This window comes from Cinclus cinclus, chromosome 1, assembly GCF_963662255.1.
Source record: "Cinclus cinclus chromosome 1, bCinCin1.1, whole genome shotgun sequence".
Lineage (NCBI taxonomy): Eukaryota > Metazoa > Chordata > Aves > Passeriformes > Cinclidae > Cinclus > Cinclus cinclus.
In genome coordinates this window covers 99468436-99482282 of record NC_085046.1, presented here as the reverse complement: position 1 = coordinate 99482282, position 13847 = coordinate 99468436, and the positions used below count along the sequence as shown (strand labels likewise).

Here is a 13847-nt window from a genome sequence, read left to right as displayed (position 1 = left end):
CTTTCCTTCTTGGGTGCTGGACTTGGCATTTCCGTTTGAACTTCTCAGCCCATCTTTCTGTCCTGTTGAGGTCTCTCTGAATGACAGCTGACTCTCCTGGTATATCAGCCACACTTCCCAGTTTTGTGTGACAATAGACCTTGCTGAAGGTGCACTCTACCCGATCATCCACAATGTTAATGAAGTTGTTGAGCAGTGCTGGCCTGTCTTGATCCCTAGGATACTCTACCAGTGAGTGACTGGCCTCCTGATGGAAACTTGGTGCTGCTGATCTGCCTGGCAGTTCAGCTTGTTTTCAGTCCAGTCATGGTGTACCTGTCTGCTCCTTGCTTTGTCTGTCTTTTAATGAGGATGTTGTGAGGTGATGCATGCATATCTACAGGAGGACAGGTGTTTTCAATTCTTCATGAGTCTGTGTCCATCTGAGAGTGACAGCAAGAAACTGGACTCTGGATATAACTGTCTACCTACTCTGTGCCCTTTGCTAAGAATAGCTAATGTGAAAACTAAAGAAGAAATCAGACTTGAGTAATAGAAAAAGCTGTAGGGATAGCTATGTCTTCTCTATGTAGAGGCAGATGATTTAAAATTAATTGGGAAGTTACTGTATATTTGGTCATGGTAACTTCTCTGCTGTTTGTCCTTGATAGGATTTTACTCCCAGTTCTTTCAACTGAACTAAAAGCAGTTTAGAATTTTGAAAGTTTCCCAAGAAATAAGGCTTCCTAGTAGGCAATACTTACTTAATACTTACTTAATCTAGACAAGTGTTTGTGAAATAGACTTAAAAAATCAGGAGAATTAGAATAATCTCTATTTCAATGTTCCCTCTAGACAGGTTTTTAAAATGTATAAATGAAGAATGTTATTATATTGCCATATCCTGAAATGCAAACAAGAAACAAAACACTGAACAAAAATATTTTTACTGTGGTGCTTAAATCATTTTATTTTGTTGTAGGATGGAATTCATAAAAGCAAGTTTAAGGATGGCTTGTCTAATCATTCTGACTCTGTCTTGAGTATCAGCACGATTGCAAATGCTATTGCTAATGCTTCCTCCAGTGCTGAACCTTCCCAGCTAGCTGATATGATGATGGCACTCTCCAATAAAAATAAAAAAACACATGTCCTTCCTGGCGTTGTTAAAGAAGCTGAACTCTCTGCTAATGAGGTATTGTCCAGCAATGAGGAAAATAGTGCCTTTGATATGGAAAAATACCTCAAAAAAACAGATGAGAACAGATGTGAAAGTGAATACGAGAGTGTTGTGAAACATGAAACGTCTGTCCAGAGCCTTACATCTGATACCTTTTTATTGGGTAAAGATAAACATAAGGATGGTCTTGCAGAAGACTTGATGAATAATCATAGCAAACAGCAAGGAATAAAGAAACGATTGCTTGATTATCTTAATGAAGAAAGTGTCAGTCAGAATTTTTCTAGTCTGTCTGGTATTCCTAGCTGCGGAGATGTAATTGCAGATAATGTTCAATATTCAGGAAAGTTGACAGATTTGGTAAATAGTAAACATTTGCAGTCACTGGATGCTGATATTAGATCAGAGACACTTAATGGAAATGAAGCCCACACATATGGAATCCTTTCAGCAGCAAAACTGGAAATGGCACAGCAAAATCTGCTTGCTTACCAGAACAATCTCACTAATACATGTAGTCTAAGGGAAGATGGAGAAACAGTAGACCAAGCACCAAATGCTGTTCCTGAACCATGTAATGATTTGGTGGATGGAAGTGCAGGAAAGACTTCATCCCTCAGCAACTTAAAACCTGCCAAGCAATCTAGTAAATATGACTCAGTAAGTCCTACAACAGCCAAGTCTGTGCGGAAATTAAACAATGATGAGAGGAAGCAAAATACAGAGAAGAGAAACAAGGATGCCAGTACTCCTCGTGACGGGAATGCAAAACATGTAACTTTTGAGAAGCTCTCCCCAACTTCCCAGAATAGTACTGGTAAGTAAACCCATGTAAATGCAATTAGTTCTTGAAAAGGCTTTTCTTGACAGTAAACTTATTTCATGTCCATAAATAAATACGGTGTTTGAAATTTGTTTATTTGCCAGAGCATAAACTCATTCTACCTGAATGTGACTTAACTCCGGAGGGTGAGCAGTGTAGCTTCAGACCTTCAACTTCACCTCTGATTCACTCTTCCCCTAGTGAGACTTCTGGAACAGCATTTTCAGGGTAAGTTTCTTAGTGCAGTTTATAAGAATTAGTGCTTCATGAGGATTGTTGAGAGATCATGTGTTAGTTTGAATGTTGACTGTGATCCAGATTTATAGATCTTTATTAGGCTAAGGCTTCATTATACACTAAGCTGGACATTCTATAGACCAATGAAGATGTGTTTTTTAAACTTAGAAGTATTTTGCTGTATTTGGTTCTCTGATTTGTATCATTGCTTGTTGTGGGAGAGGGTGGGTAGAAATAGTTCTATTGCTTTTGATTATTTTGTATTGATGTGTACTCCTATCCAAGGTTTAAGGTTTCCTTAGCAACTGAAAGAACAATATTAAATGAACTCCCATAACAGTAAGTGTCATAAAATTGCAACCAAATTTATTCTGTAGTCTTAAACACAAACAGTAGCTAATGGTTGTGTGCAGTCTCATAAGAAGATGAGGCAACTGATGTCCCTGGCTTAATTTTTAAGTTCACTGTTTGGTATTTAACTACAGTTTGTGTTTGTATGTGTTATTAGAATTACAGTCTGTCTGGCATTTCTCAGAAATTAGTATATGCAGGAGTAGATGTATTTTTGCAGGCATGTTATATAGCTATTAGGATTTCCAGTTAAAATTGTCAGTAACTTTGATTGTTATCATGTTAGCTTGTCTTGTTGAACAAAGTGCTGAGAGATCCTGTGTTTTCAGGTATTTGAAATGAAGAGAGTCTCAGCAGTGAATAGGAAAATAATGTGTGATGCCTAGGAGGTTAAATGATTTAGTTTGACTTTTAAATCTAGTTAGATACAAGTATATTGATTCACATCTTTTAATAAATTGTGTTTTTTCTGTGGCCTTAGCATCTGAATTCAGTTGTGTAACTCTGATGCTTTACCTATGTGGATTTATATAGAATGAAAATGTGTTTTATATGCACCAAAGCCAGAACTTGTAAAGGTTAATTGGGAGCTGATTTCTTGTTTCTACTGACTGCATTAAAAAGAGCAGCTAATTAAGTTGACTGTTAGCATAGTATAGGTAATGTGTAACATTGGTTTTCTTGAGGTCAGCATTAAAAATATATTTTTTTAATATATATATATTAAAAATATATATTAATATATATAACACTGGCATATTTTGAATCTTTTTTTTCAGATCTGAAATGGACTTTTCTTGCCCATCACATTGTCAGGAATCTCCTTGCAAAGACAATGTGCTACCTCAGTCTGTTTATTCGAGTCCAAGCATGAGCAGGTTAACCTATGTCTCTGCATCTGGCAGTACCCATAAGAACTCAGCAGTGATACATAACTCTGGGACATACTGGGTAAGAAAGACAAAACAGCACCTCCCCTTTGCCCCTAAACTAAAATTTACAGGTCAAAGTAATTCTAACTTCGAAAAGCTCAAAGGGCTTTCAAACAGTTTAGGATATGCTGTGCATAGGGAAAAGGTATTCTTGTTTCCAGGTTCTGAATTTGAATCTTGAATTTTGGTATCAGCTGTGCTAAATATACACACTCTAATAAAACACAGTAAAACAATCAAAGAACTAGGAACTTCTGAAAAAGTTAGAGTTGATGTATTTTTTTCTTTTATTTTTTTTCCATAATTTCTCATTAAGTCATTCTGTTCTTGGAATGTGGTGCAGTATTCCAGCAGTATATTGGAGGATCTGTATTGCTTTCATCACACCTTAGGCTCCCTTGCTGTTCAGCTTCAGCTGTTAGGAGAATACTCTTCCTGGTTTATTTTTTTTTTTCTGGAGAAATGCTTATAAATACACAATGTAGCTTGTACTACTTTTTTCAGGACTGAAACTGTAATTTTCCACCTCTGACAGTAATTCTCACTGTTTTTACTGGTTTAGAAAAGAAAGTACACTGAAGGTGAAATTTGTGTTCAGACTTGCAGTCTTACACTGATTAAAATAACTGGCGATCTTTTATCTGTATTTATGCATTCCTTGGAGTCTGGAATTCATGCTACATCCGCCCCCTTCCGAAGCATGTGTAACTGTGGATGGAACTTTAAAAAACAGACAGAATGCAAAGAACTTTTCTGACTTACATGCATGTCTGTGTAAATATGAGTGCTCATTCCAGCTGTACCTTTCCTATCCAAATGGGAGGTCTCTGGGCTTGAATGATTTCTTTGTGTGAGTGCACAAAGAAAATGTTTGTTCTAATGCATTTTCATGCATCTCAAATCCTTTTTGGTTAGTGATTTGCTTCAAGGCCATTTAGTTGTGGGCTTTTTTTTTTTTTCTTAATCTGGCTAGTATGTCTGGTGTGTTATCAGTGCTGTTTTGAACACAAATCTAAAAATACACAGAGACTGCTGTGAAAAAAATCAACTCCATCTCAGCCAGACCCAGTAGAATGTGTCTTTAAGATAGCAGACAGTTGAAGTTGCAGGTTTTCTTTCTCAGGGTGAAGAGTCACAACTACAAAAGTAAAACTTCAGACAAGACAAGCTTGATTATTTGTATTGGATGGCAATACAGTAATGATTGGACAGGAAAATTTCTTGAACAGGCAGTACCAGAATTAGGTGTGTCTTATGTACCCTACTGCTTTTCTAAAATGTGTAATACTGCATGCTATATTTATTTACTAGGGTGAAAATACTGGTGAACTGAGCACAACAATAATTCAGGCCAGCCCAATTCCTCCACAGGAGCATACAAAAGAAAATCTAGAAGACTGCTCAAGTCAAAGAAATAGAAAAGAATCAGTAGTTGGTATTGACCAGAAACGAGAAGAAAATGAGCTTGCTGGTCTTCAAAGAAAACCTCATCATGTACTGGACCAAGAACTGGCCAATGAAGGTTTTATGAAGAATGAAAAGCAGCTTCCATTTATTCCTTCAAATGTACCAGCAAATCATGAAAAGATAGACCATCTTAAATCAGCTTTACCAAGTAAACTCTGCACCTTTCCACAACTTTCTGTCAATGTTGATGCACAGGAGTTGTGTCAGGATCAAACAAACAAAGCACAGAGACAAGGATTACTATCTCTGAATACATTACCTGTTTATTCTGGATTAAACACCTGTTTGCCATGCAATCAAAACTCATCTGCTGAACAGTATGTTCATCTATCAACTGTTAAATCCCATGTCACTACCTCTGAGAGTCAAGCAATTTCTTCTGTCCCCACCTTGCTTGCAGCAACTCCATTTGCACAGCAGCATCTGGGAACTGTACAACCTGCAGGAAATGCAGTTCTGTCTCAGTTTCATGGCTGCAGCTCTGCAGGTTTTGGCCTTCCAGCAGGGCTTCCTTGTTCTGGTATCCCAGCAGGACATGTTGAGAATCCACTTACCTTAGGAATGCCTTTAGGTCCAAATATTGGTCCTGGCATTTTGGGTGCAGCTTCACTTCATAATCCACACTGTACTTCATGGAATAATAATATCTTAAATATAAAACCATGTACTGGACAACCTCTTGGAGCTGGCAGAAGTGAGTGGCAGTTGTCCAAATCACCTGGTATTGGTAAGTGTGTTTTTTACAGTGTGTTTGAAATACAGCTGTGGACAGGAATGGTGATAGTGATGTTGTTTGCATTATAGTAAATAAAATTAAGATGGTACTAAGTGTAACTGCAGTTATTGTTTATGCAAACCCTATGGCTATTTTTCCTTGCTTAATGATGTTCTCTGAATTCAGTGTCTATTCTTGCAGCTCCTCTAATGTTATTAAAAAACATTTCTCATAATTTAGAAGAATTTCAACATTCTTAAATATTAAGTACTTCTGTGTTTGTGTAAAGGATCTAGAACTACCTTTCATAGGAGGAAGAGAAAGCCTAGCTACAATTCAAACTAGGCAAGAGAAGTCATGCTCTTGAAGTTCCATTTTTTTAAATCTGGAAAGTAGAAGACATTTCTGTTTACAGCCTAATTTGGTATTAGCAGTCACTGAAGGCCAAAACTCATAAGAAGTTTGAACCCCATGGATGGCTGAAACTGTTTGAAGGGAAACTGTTATGAAGGGAAAGACAAGCTGCTAAATATCTTCTGTCCTTTCTGCTATTATTCAGTATTTAGACTTACCTCTCAACCTAAGCAACACAAATTACTATTTAAGTTTAAAAAATTGGTTTAACTACATTCTTGTTAGTTGTTTTTTGCTATACTTTTTTCCTCTGGTTAATTCTTTTCAGCCTGAATGCCAAGTTAGTGGGTTTGAAGATGTGAATCTGTCACAGTTTAGAGCTTGTTTATTGATTGTTCCAAATCACTGATTTTGTTAGTGCATTTTAAAATAGTGAAATACTCCTTAACTATTTTTATACTGACAAGATTTTGTTCAAATTTTCCAAGCTGGGCTAGTACTGATTAAGTTGTGACCACTGAGTGTTTTATAACAGGTGTATATATACACTTTGTGGGTCTGTATGGAATGTGCTGTTTCCATAAGTATGTCTTTTTGTCACAGTAGTACTTTAAGGTGCAAATTGGAAATGATTGATATTTCAAATTTCATACTTGTGGAAAAACATTCTTATGAGACCTGTATAAGCCAAATATTTCCTTGCCATAATGAAGCATTTGTCAGATGAGTTCATAAACTTGGTGGCAGCCTGAGTGCTGATCTACTTCTGAGTATTTGTAACTAATAGGAGCTTATTTTCTTCCAAAGGACATGTAAAAGTACCAGAAGAACTGAAGTTCTCTAATGCTTGTTGTGTGGGAATTGTATCACAGACGGTTCTTAGCATTTATAATCCAAGTGACCGGTGGTTGCAGGTCAACATTGGAATACTCAGTGTTTCAGTTAATGGGGAAAAGGTAAGAGATTTTTTTTTTTTCCATAAAGCTGAATAATACTGTGATCTTACCAGATATCGTATCTACAATTAAGGCCCTCTTTACAGATTTGTGATGCCCCCCCCCCCCCCCCCCCCCCCGTTTTATAGTTAATAAGCACAAAAGCAATGCTACTTTCTTTAGCCAGGTCACCTGACTTCCTCCAACAAGTAGACTTTGTGAGGTAAATACCATACGAGGTGAGTGATCTGTAGAATTGTATTGTGTGCATGAAGTGTGCACAGTTTGAGTTTGAGTTACTCATTCCCACCTTTGTGTATGCAAGAAAAGTCAGCCCTAAGCCAGAAAACATCCATGCTGGGAACTGTTACTACTAAAACATTCTTGGCAGTTTGCTCCTCTTTTTCTTGAGATCGGGAGATCTTGAGTGATGGAGAATGAGAAATATTTGGAACAGGCTTCAAGCTAGATGGGTTGTTCTGTGGGTTGTAAGTAGCTTGTAGGCCATAAATTGGCTGTCTTGCACTTCAGTTTTGTTAAATTATATATCCTTCTGTTATCATAGTGATAGTTCCAGAAATAAAATACCTTGAGAACTTGAGAATGAGTTAGATTCAATCAGTGCATTAGAATGTTTTAATTTCTTTTATTGATGAATACACTTAGTAGAGAAAACTATAACAACAGAACAAGCATAGAATACTCTGAGCTTCTGGCAGTTTGGTACTTGGTAACTTTAGTTAGATGTTATTTCTGTTCTTACTAGTTTTTGGTAGACTGCTCCTTATCCAGCTGATCTGTTGAAACTATGCAGTGTTGTCCACAGTTCAGTTCAGTTGTAGATTGTATAAAGTATTGTTTGTGTTTTTTTTTTTTTAAATATGGTTCTTGCTGTTTTTATTTGGTCCATATTACTGAGGAACAGCAGACAAGGATTTGCTTTAAATGTTGTATCTTATGAGACTTAGAAATCCTGATCATACCCCTCAGGTGTATTCTTCCAGCAGATGTAGCATGTGTCTTTCCAGAGTATGATTTCTGGTTTTGATCTTGTTTTCTCTACCTCTTTAAAGAACATCAAGCCACAATTCTGTGTGCTCCTGTATATAAATGTGTGTGTATATATGTGTATGTGTGTGTTTGTGTATGTGAGAATTAAGGATTTACATTTTTAATCAACTTCCTAGGGCTTTTATGCACCTCCTGTAACTAGTGAGTCTGTTGTATCAAGAGGTGATTTTTTTAAATGAAATTGCTTTACAGTTGTTCCCATGAATAAATAGATACAATTGTTTGCACAGTGTGAATAAAACCATTTTTTTTCATTCTCAAAAATCAGGGTTTTACTTATTAATTTTCCCAGTGTCAGTCTTTCATTAGATGGTAGAAAGAAACCTCAGCAATTTTCAGGCTGACTTCTCTGTTTATTTTAAAAGAAAAGGCCTGCAGTTGAGCAGGTTGCAAATGGGCCATGGATATGAAGATGCATTAATTAAATGGAGGAAAAATATATACAAAACGTTTGTGTTAAGCAGTGGTGCCAGATAAATGTGGTGTTTGGAAAGAAAATTTCTTCTAGTAGAAGGCCTGTTTGAAAATGACAGGTATTTTGTTTTTCAGATGGATCCTATGAAATATCAATGTCTGGTTTTCAAGAACAAAACCATTGTGGGACCCTATTCTACCAATGACCTGAAAATACTTTTCTTACCTTCCCATTCGGGGATCTTCCAGTGTATCCTCAATGTTTCATCCTGGCCAGTTTCTGCAGATGCTGAGACAATTGTTCAGTCAGAAGCTTTGGCAAGCAGGGTAGTTCTGACAGCCGTTGCTGAAAATCCTAATTTAGAAGTAAGTTGCTGCTTATTGTGGGTCTTTCATTGTTGTTGCAATTTTATGAATAATTTAATGACACTGGAAAATAATAGGATTGCAAAGTTGTTCCTCAAAGAAACCTGGAATTTCATATATTTTGAGTGGAAATATAAGAAAATTTTTGAGAAGCTTATTGTATCTGCAATATTCCAGTTGTGGAAAAGCAGCTAGCTGGAAATGGAGAAAGAGTAAGTTAAAATGCATTGCTTTTTCATTGTTAAAAGACTGGGCAAGACCTTAAACATCTGATGCTTACTAGGTATCCTCTGTGTTGAATTAGGCATTTAATGTAATAAAAAATATTTCTTTCCGATTGTAAGGATTTATTTTTGTTTTTTTTTACAACAAGTAGGCGCTGCCTTGGTTTCTTACTACCCCTAGCTTGTTTATGATTGTAGAGAATATTTTCTTATTTTTGACTAATTAAAAATTAAAAGTAAGTGCATGTGTAAAGTGCTTTTGTCTTGTGTCTTATCAAGAAGAACAACTGTTAGTAATATGACATTAATAATTAAATCTGGCTTCATATAGCTCTAGATTTAAGAGTATGGACAGGCAGAAAAAGGCTTGATGGTACTTTTGGAGGAGCCTGAACAAATGACATGGTAGTTTGTGACATGGTTGATAAAAGTAAAATTTTCAGTCATTAGCCACAGCTAATATTTTTTTTTTCATTTATGGTGGTCTTTTAACTTGCTTTGGGTTAATTATATGTTTTGAAGTAATGAATGCACAGGAATGGATATAATTTTAAATGCTTCTTCCATAAATTTTCATTTCTTTTTAATGCCTTTTTTTTACATATAGTTCATTCTCCATGGTCTTCCTAGTATATAGTTTAAACTTGTGTCATGTCCAAATAAAATTTAAACTCTGCTTAATCTCTGCATGTTATTGCATTCTTGAGATTGGAAAAAGTACCAAATAAAAGCTGTATTTTACTGCAGATGATGACACTTAAGTGTTTTTAAGCTAGTAAAAATTATCTGCCCCTTAGTTGTTTTTTTAACTTTTAACTTGCTGGAATGAGTTTTTAACTGTCTAAAACTGACATTTCGTACTTGCTAGCAATAATCATGGTTAAAACTTACTTTTAATTTGAATTATCCAAAATAAATTGATTGAGTGCTGGATTTTGGTAGATAAACATTGCACTAAGATTGACTTAATTGATTGATGCAGAATGTATGGGAGAGAACCAATTGGCTATAACCCCTTCTAATATCAAAGAAAACATTATTCTTAGATCCCTGCCCCTGGTAGGAGGTTTGTTTTTTTATGTGGATATAGTGTTAATAGGATGGAATAGGTGAGTAACATCCTTTCTTTCCTGGTACTTTTGTAGGGTAGTATGTTTTGACGGTTTTCCTTTCTTCTAAGTTCTGCTTTGTTTTAAAACCAGGTGGAAATAGGAAAAGGAGATGGCCTGGATTTTGGTGACTTGCCTTTTGGCAGCTGGAAGGCTCTTCCCCTAAAACTTATCAACAAAACCCATGCTTTTATGCCAATTAGACTTATTATTAATGCAGTAAGTACAGTAAACTTATTTATGAGAGCGTTAACATCTTGTGATATTGAATTTTAATACCCAACTGCTTTGTTACATATCATTATGAAATATTTCTTGGACACTACATGTAAGATTCCCAAAAAGTCTTTTGTTAGTCAGGATATAAATATTTTTTGTGGGGTGCTAATCTGATTCTGCTGTAATGGTAGCAATAAAAATGCTTCTGGGATAGATGTGTGGTGTTTTGTTTCATGTCTGTTGGTAACTTTTTGTAGCTTACCCATGGGATTCCACCTCTGGTGCTTGCTTTGATAGCACAGAGCAGCAGATAGGAAAATGGTCGTGTTGCCTAAACCTTCCCTTGGAAGCTTCTCTCTTCTCTCTGAGAAGCTGAAGATGTTTTCCACTATTCAAATGGAACAGCTGGCTGTTCAAACAAGGAGCCAAGCTTACTGCTGCCAAATTTAATATACTCCCTCTTCCTCTGCAGGAGGAAGAGCAGGTCTCTTCTCTCTATCTGCTTTGTCTCTCACTAGATAATGGCCTGTCTGAGAGGCTACAGCGTGGTCCTCTCTGCATCTCTGGCAGTGCAGTTTTCACATTTTTGGCTGGGCTGACTGCTGATTTGTGCTGTGGGGAGACCTGGCCTTGTTTCCTTATGAAGGGGAACAAGAAAGGACTGGCCTTATGTTAAGGTGGATCAGGTTGTGTTGGGGACTAGTGATGTTTTGTCTTGAGCAGCCAAACTTCTTGAAGGCTTAAGTAACCAGACTCTGCTTCAAAACAATTTCCTATTGTTTTTAGACGGTTTGCTGGACTGTCATATACTTACAAAACTGCAGCCTCATTTTTGGTTATTTTTTTCCAAACTACTTGGATCATTCAAAAACTTGTTTTGCATTTTTCAGCTGTGTCAGCATTACTGACAGTAAGAAATTTAATACTTGTGATGCTTTTTTTTTTTTTTTGGACAGAATGCAGTAGCCTGGCGGTGCTTCACCTTTTCCAAGGAACCTGTTAATACTTCTAATAAACAAATGGATGCAGTTTCTCAGACAGCAGCTCCATCAGTTTTAAATCATGTGATACATGCAAGCTATGATGGGCAAGTGAGTAGTTTGTAGTTGGCTGATTCTTGTTTTTACTTGCTGTCTGAAATGACAGTGCTGAATATTTGAGTTCACAGTAATGATTTTTGTGCAGTGCACCTTTTGCACATTTAAGTTTTGTGGGTGTTTTGTTTGTTTTCTCTCTCAATAATTTTCTCCCTTCCATAAGGTGAGTCAACTAATTTCTTTTCCAGGATCCTGAAGCTTTAACAGTTTGGGTTCTGTTCCATGCACCTAAGAAACAAATTTCTTGTTCAGGTAAAGTAACTTGATTTTCATTTCAGCTGAAACAGATTTGACTTTTAATGTATACATGTGTTAGAAATGCAGGAACAGGCTCCAAACTTGAAACTGTGTTTGGTTTATGTGCGCTAATATTTCAGGTATATTAATTTTTAGTAACTGTAGGAGGCAGGATATCTCTGTCTTAATCCTTTATTCCCTTTATATATGTAATTTATTTATATATATATATAATATATTTAAATTACATATATATGTATTATAGGGATATTTATACTTAAGTATAAAGCTGTACAAAGTTTGTACTGCAAGATGCCTAGAATTTGTGTTAACTCCTTTCACAGAGGGAATTAAACCATCACTGAAGAAAACATTGCATTAATTGTGAAATAGGTAATAAATTTGAACAAACGTCTGAATTGTTCCAGCTTCCTGAATAGAAAATAGTACATATATCAACTAGTTTGGCTGGTGTGGTAGGATGCGGTTTTTGTTTGTATTAGTGACAATTTCAGTCACTTTTGACAAAAAGTCAAACTCTTAAATGAGGTCCTGTGAGACTTTATTTAAAAGAGGAAAAAGATATTGCAGGAGTAATAGGAGAGCTGCTGTTATTATCACCACATGAACAAGTTAAGATTGAAGAGTAGCTGAACTGAGACATGCATCCATAGGAATGGCCTTTGCTGTTGGCAGACTTGTTTGCTTTTGCTACTCATGAAATCGTTCCTAGATTCCTTGAGTCCAGCAGAGGAGTTCCTGGCAAGAGTGGATGTGGAATTGGATAGTCCAGGACCTAGCACTGTGATTAAAAGTATTTCTGTCACAGCAAGAGCTGGAACAGCAAGGATACATATTCCAAAGGACTTAAAGGTTTGTGAATATTTACAAACTCTTTTTCAAGAGCAGTTTGCCTCTCCTAGCCTCCTACTTTAATAATGTTTGGTTTTATTATGTATATATATATACAAACGTACACTTACTTAATTTTTACAGAGAATACATCTGTCTACTAGTGTGGGATCAACAATCAAACAGCAGCTGCCATTGGAGAATGCTGGAAATATTAGTGTACATTTGAAAGTTAAGGTAGGTTGGCTTTTCCCTCTTGAAATCATGACTTTTGTGCTGTTCATATTGTACTGAAGCTAGAGTTGAGCCTTGGGATTTTAGTTCGGCTCTGTGATTTGACAAAAAGCTTTCAAGTTTACATAAAGGGAATGAAAGATGGCAATGAGATTAGCTTACTTTTTGGAAAAAGCATATGGGTGTTCTTTTGCTCAGCTTTGGTTTTATTTGTTATAGTGAACATACCTTTATGATTTTTACCAAATTTTAACTAAAATATTTGTTACATGTAAAAGTAGTGAAGCCTGTGCTGCACAGCTGGTGTTAGGTAGCTGGTAAAGACTGCTTAAGGCACAGATGAATATTAGCATTAGCAAACATCTGTGTTTTCTAGCAAAACTGCATTAGGTTTTAGTGTACATCTGCCAACTCAAAGCGAGTTCTTTTCAGATATGCAATGTCTTTACTTTTTGAGAATCCATGGAAAATATGGTTCCAGATTGAGGTGTACATAAACACATTTGAAACTTGGATTTCAAAGTCAACAGAAGGAGCAGTTTGTTCAATTTTACAAAAAGGGATTTGTTAGCCCATCATTTCTACGATCAGAGGCCATGGAAATAGGATATAAATGTGTGTATATATGTATATATATATATATATATATATATAAATGCCACATTAAGTGATGGTACTGGGTGCTAATTGATAAAGTGTTGAAGCCTCCAGGTGTATTCAAATTGTCTGAACTGCAGGTACAACAGCTGCACAACCAAACTGTATTACATGTTATAGAAGTGTTTAATCCCTTAAAGTAGTTAACTAACCCTCCCTTTTGCCCTTGGCTGCTTTCAGACATCAGATCAAGACAGCTGCTTTGCTGTTGAACCTGAGGACCTTTTCCTTTTACCTGGAAAAGAACAAGTAGTGACTGTCCAGTTTTTTCCAAAAAGCACAACAACTACAGAAAGGTAGTATAACTGATTCGGTGGTGCATGTGTTAAACTGAACTACTTTTGACCTTAAGGTAATGAACAAATTAAAAAATTTACCCATACAAGAGACTTCA

At 36.2% G+C, this 13847-nt stretch overlaps 1 protein-coding gene across 1 annotated transcript in view; it reads left to right on the top strand.

Moving 5' to 3' along the window:
* Positions 1-13847, top strand: part of CEP192 (centrosomal protein 192) — a 55681-nt gene that overhangs the window by 15317 nt on the left and 26517 nt on the right. The window contains exons 14-25 of the mRNA XM_062487776.1: positions 962-1976; positions 2087-2210; positions 3350-3521; positions 4814-5696; positions 6846-6994; positions 8594-8824; positions 10251-10376; positions 11333-11467; positions 11662-11725; positions 12444-12583; positions 12707-12799; positions 13634-13749. Of these exons, the coding sequence (XP_062343760.1) occupies positions 962-1976; positions 2087-2210; positions 3350-3521; positions 4814-5696; positions 6846-6994; positions 8594-8824; positions 10251-10376; positions 11333-11467; positions 11662-11725; positions 12444-12583; positions 12707-12799; positions 13634-13749 (3248 nt within the window). The remainder of the gene's footprint in view (positions 1-961; positions 1977-2086; positions 2211-3349; positions 3522-4813; positions 5697-6845; positions 6995-8593; positions 8825-10250; positions 10377-11332; positions 11468-11661; positions 11726-12443; positions 12584-12706; positions 12800-13633; positions 13750-13847) is intronic.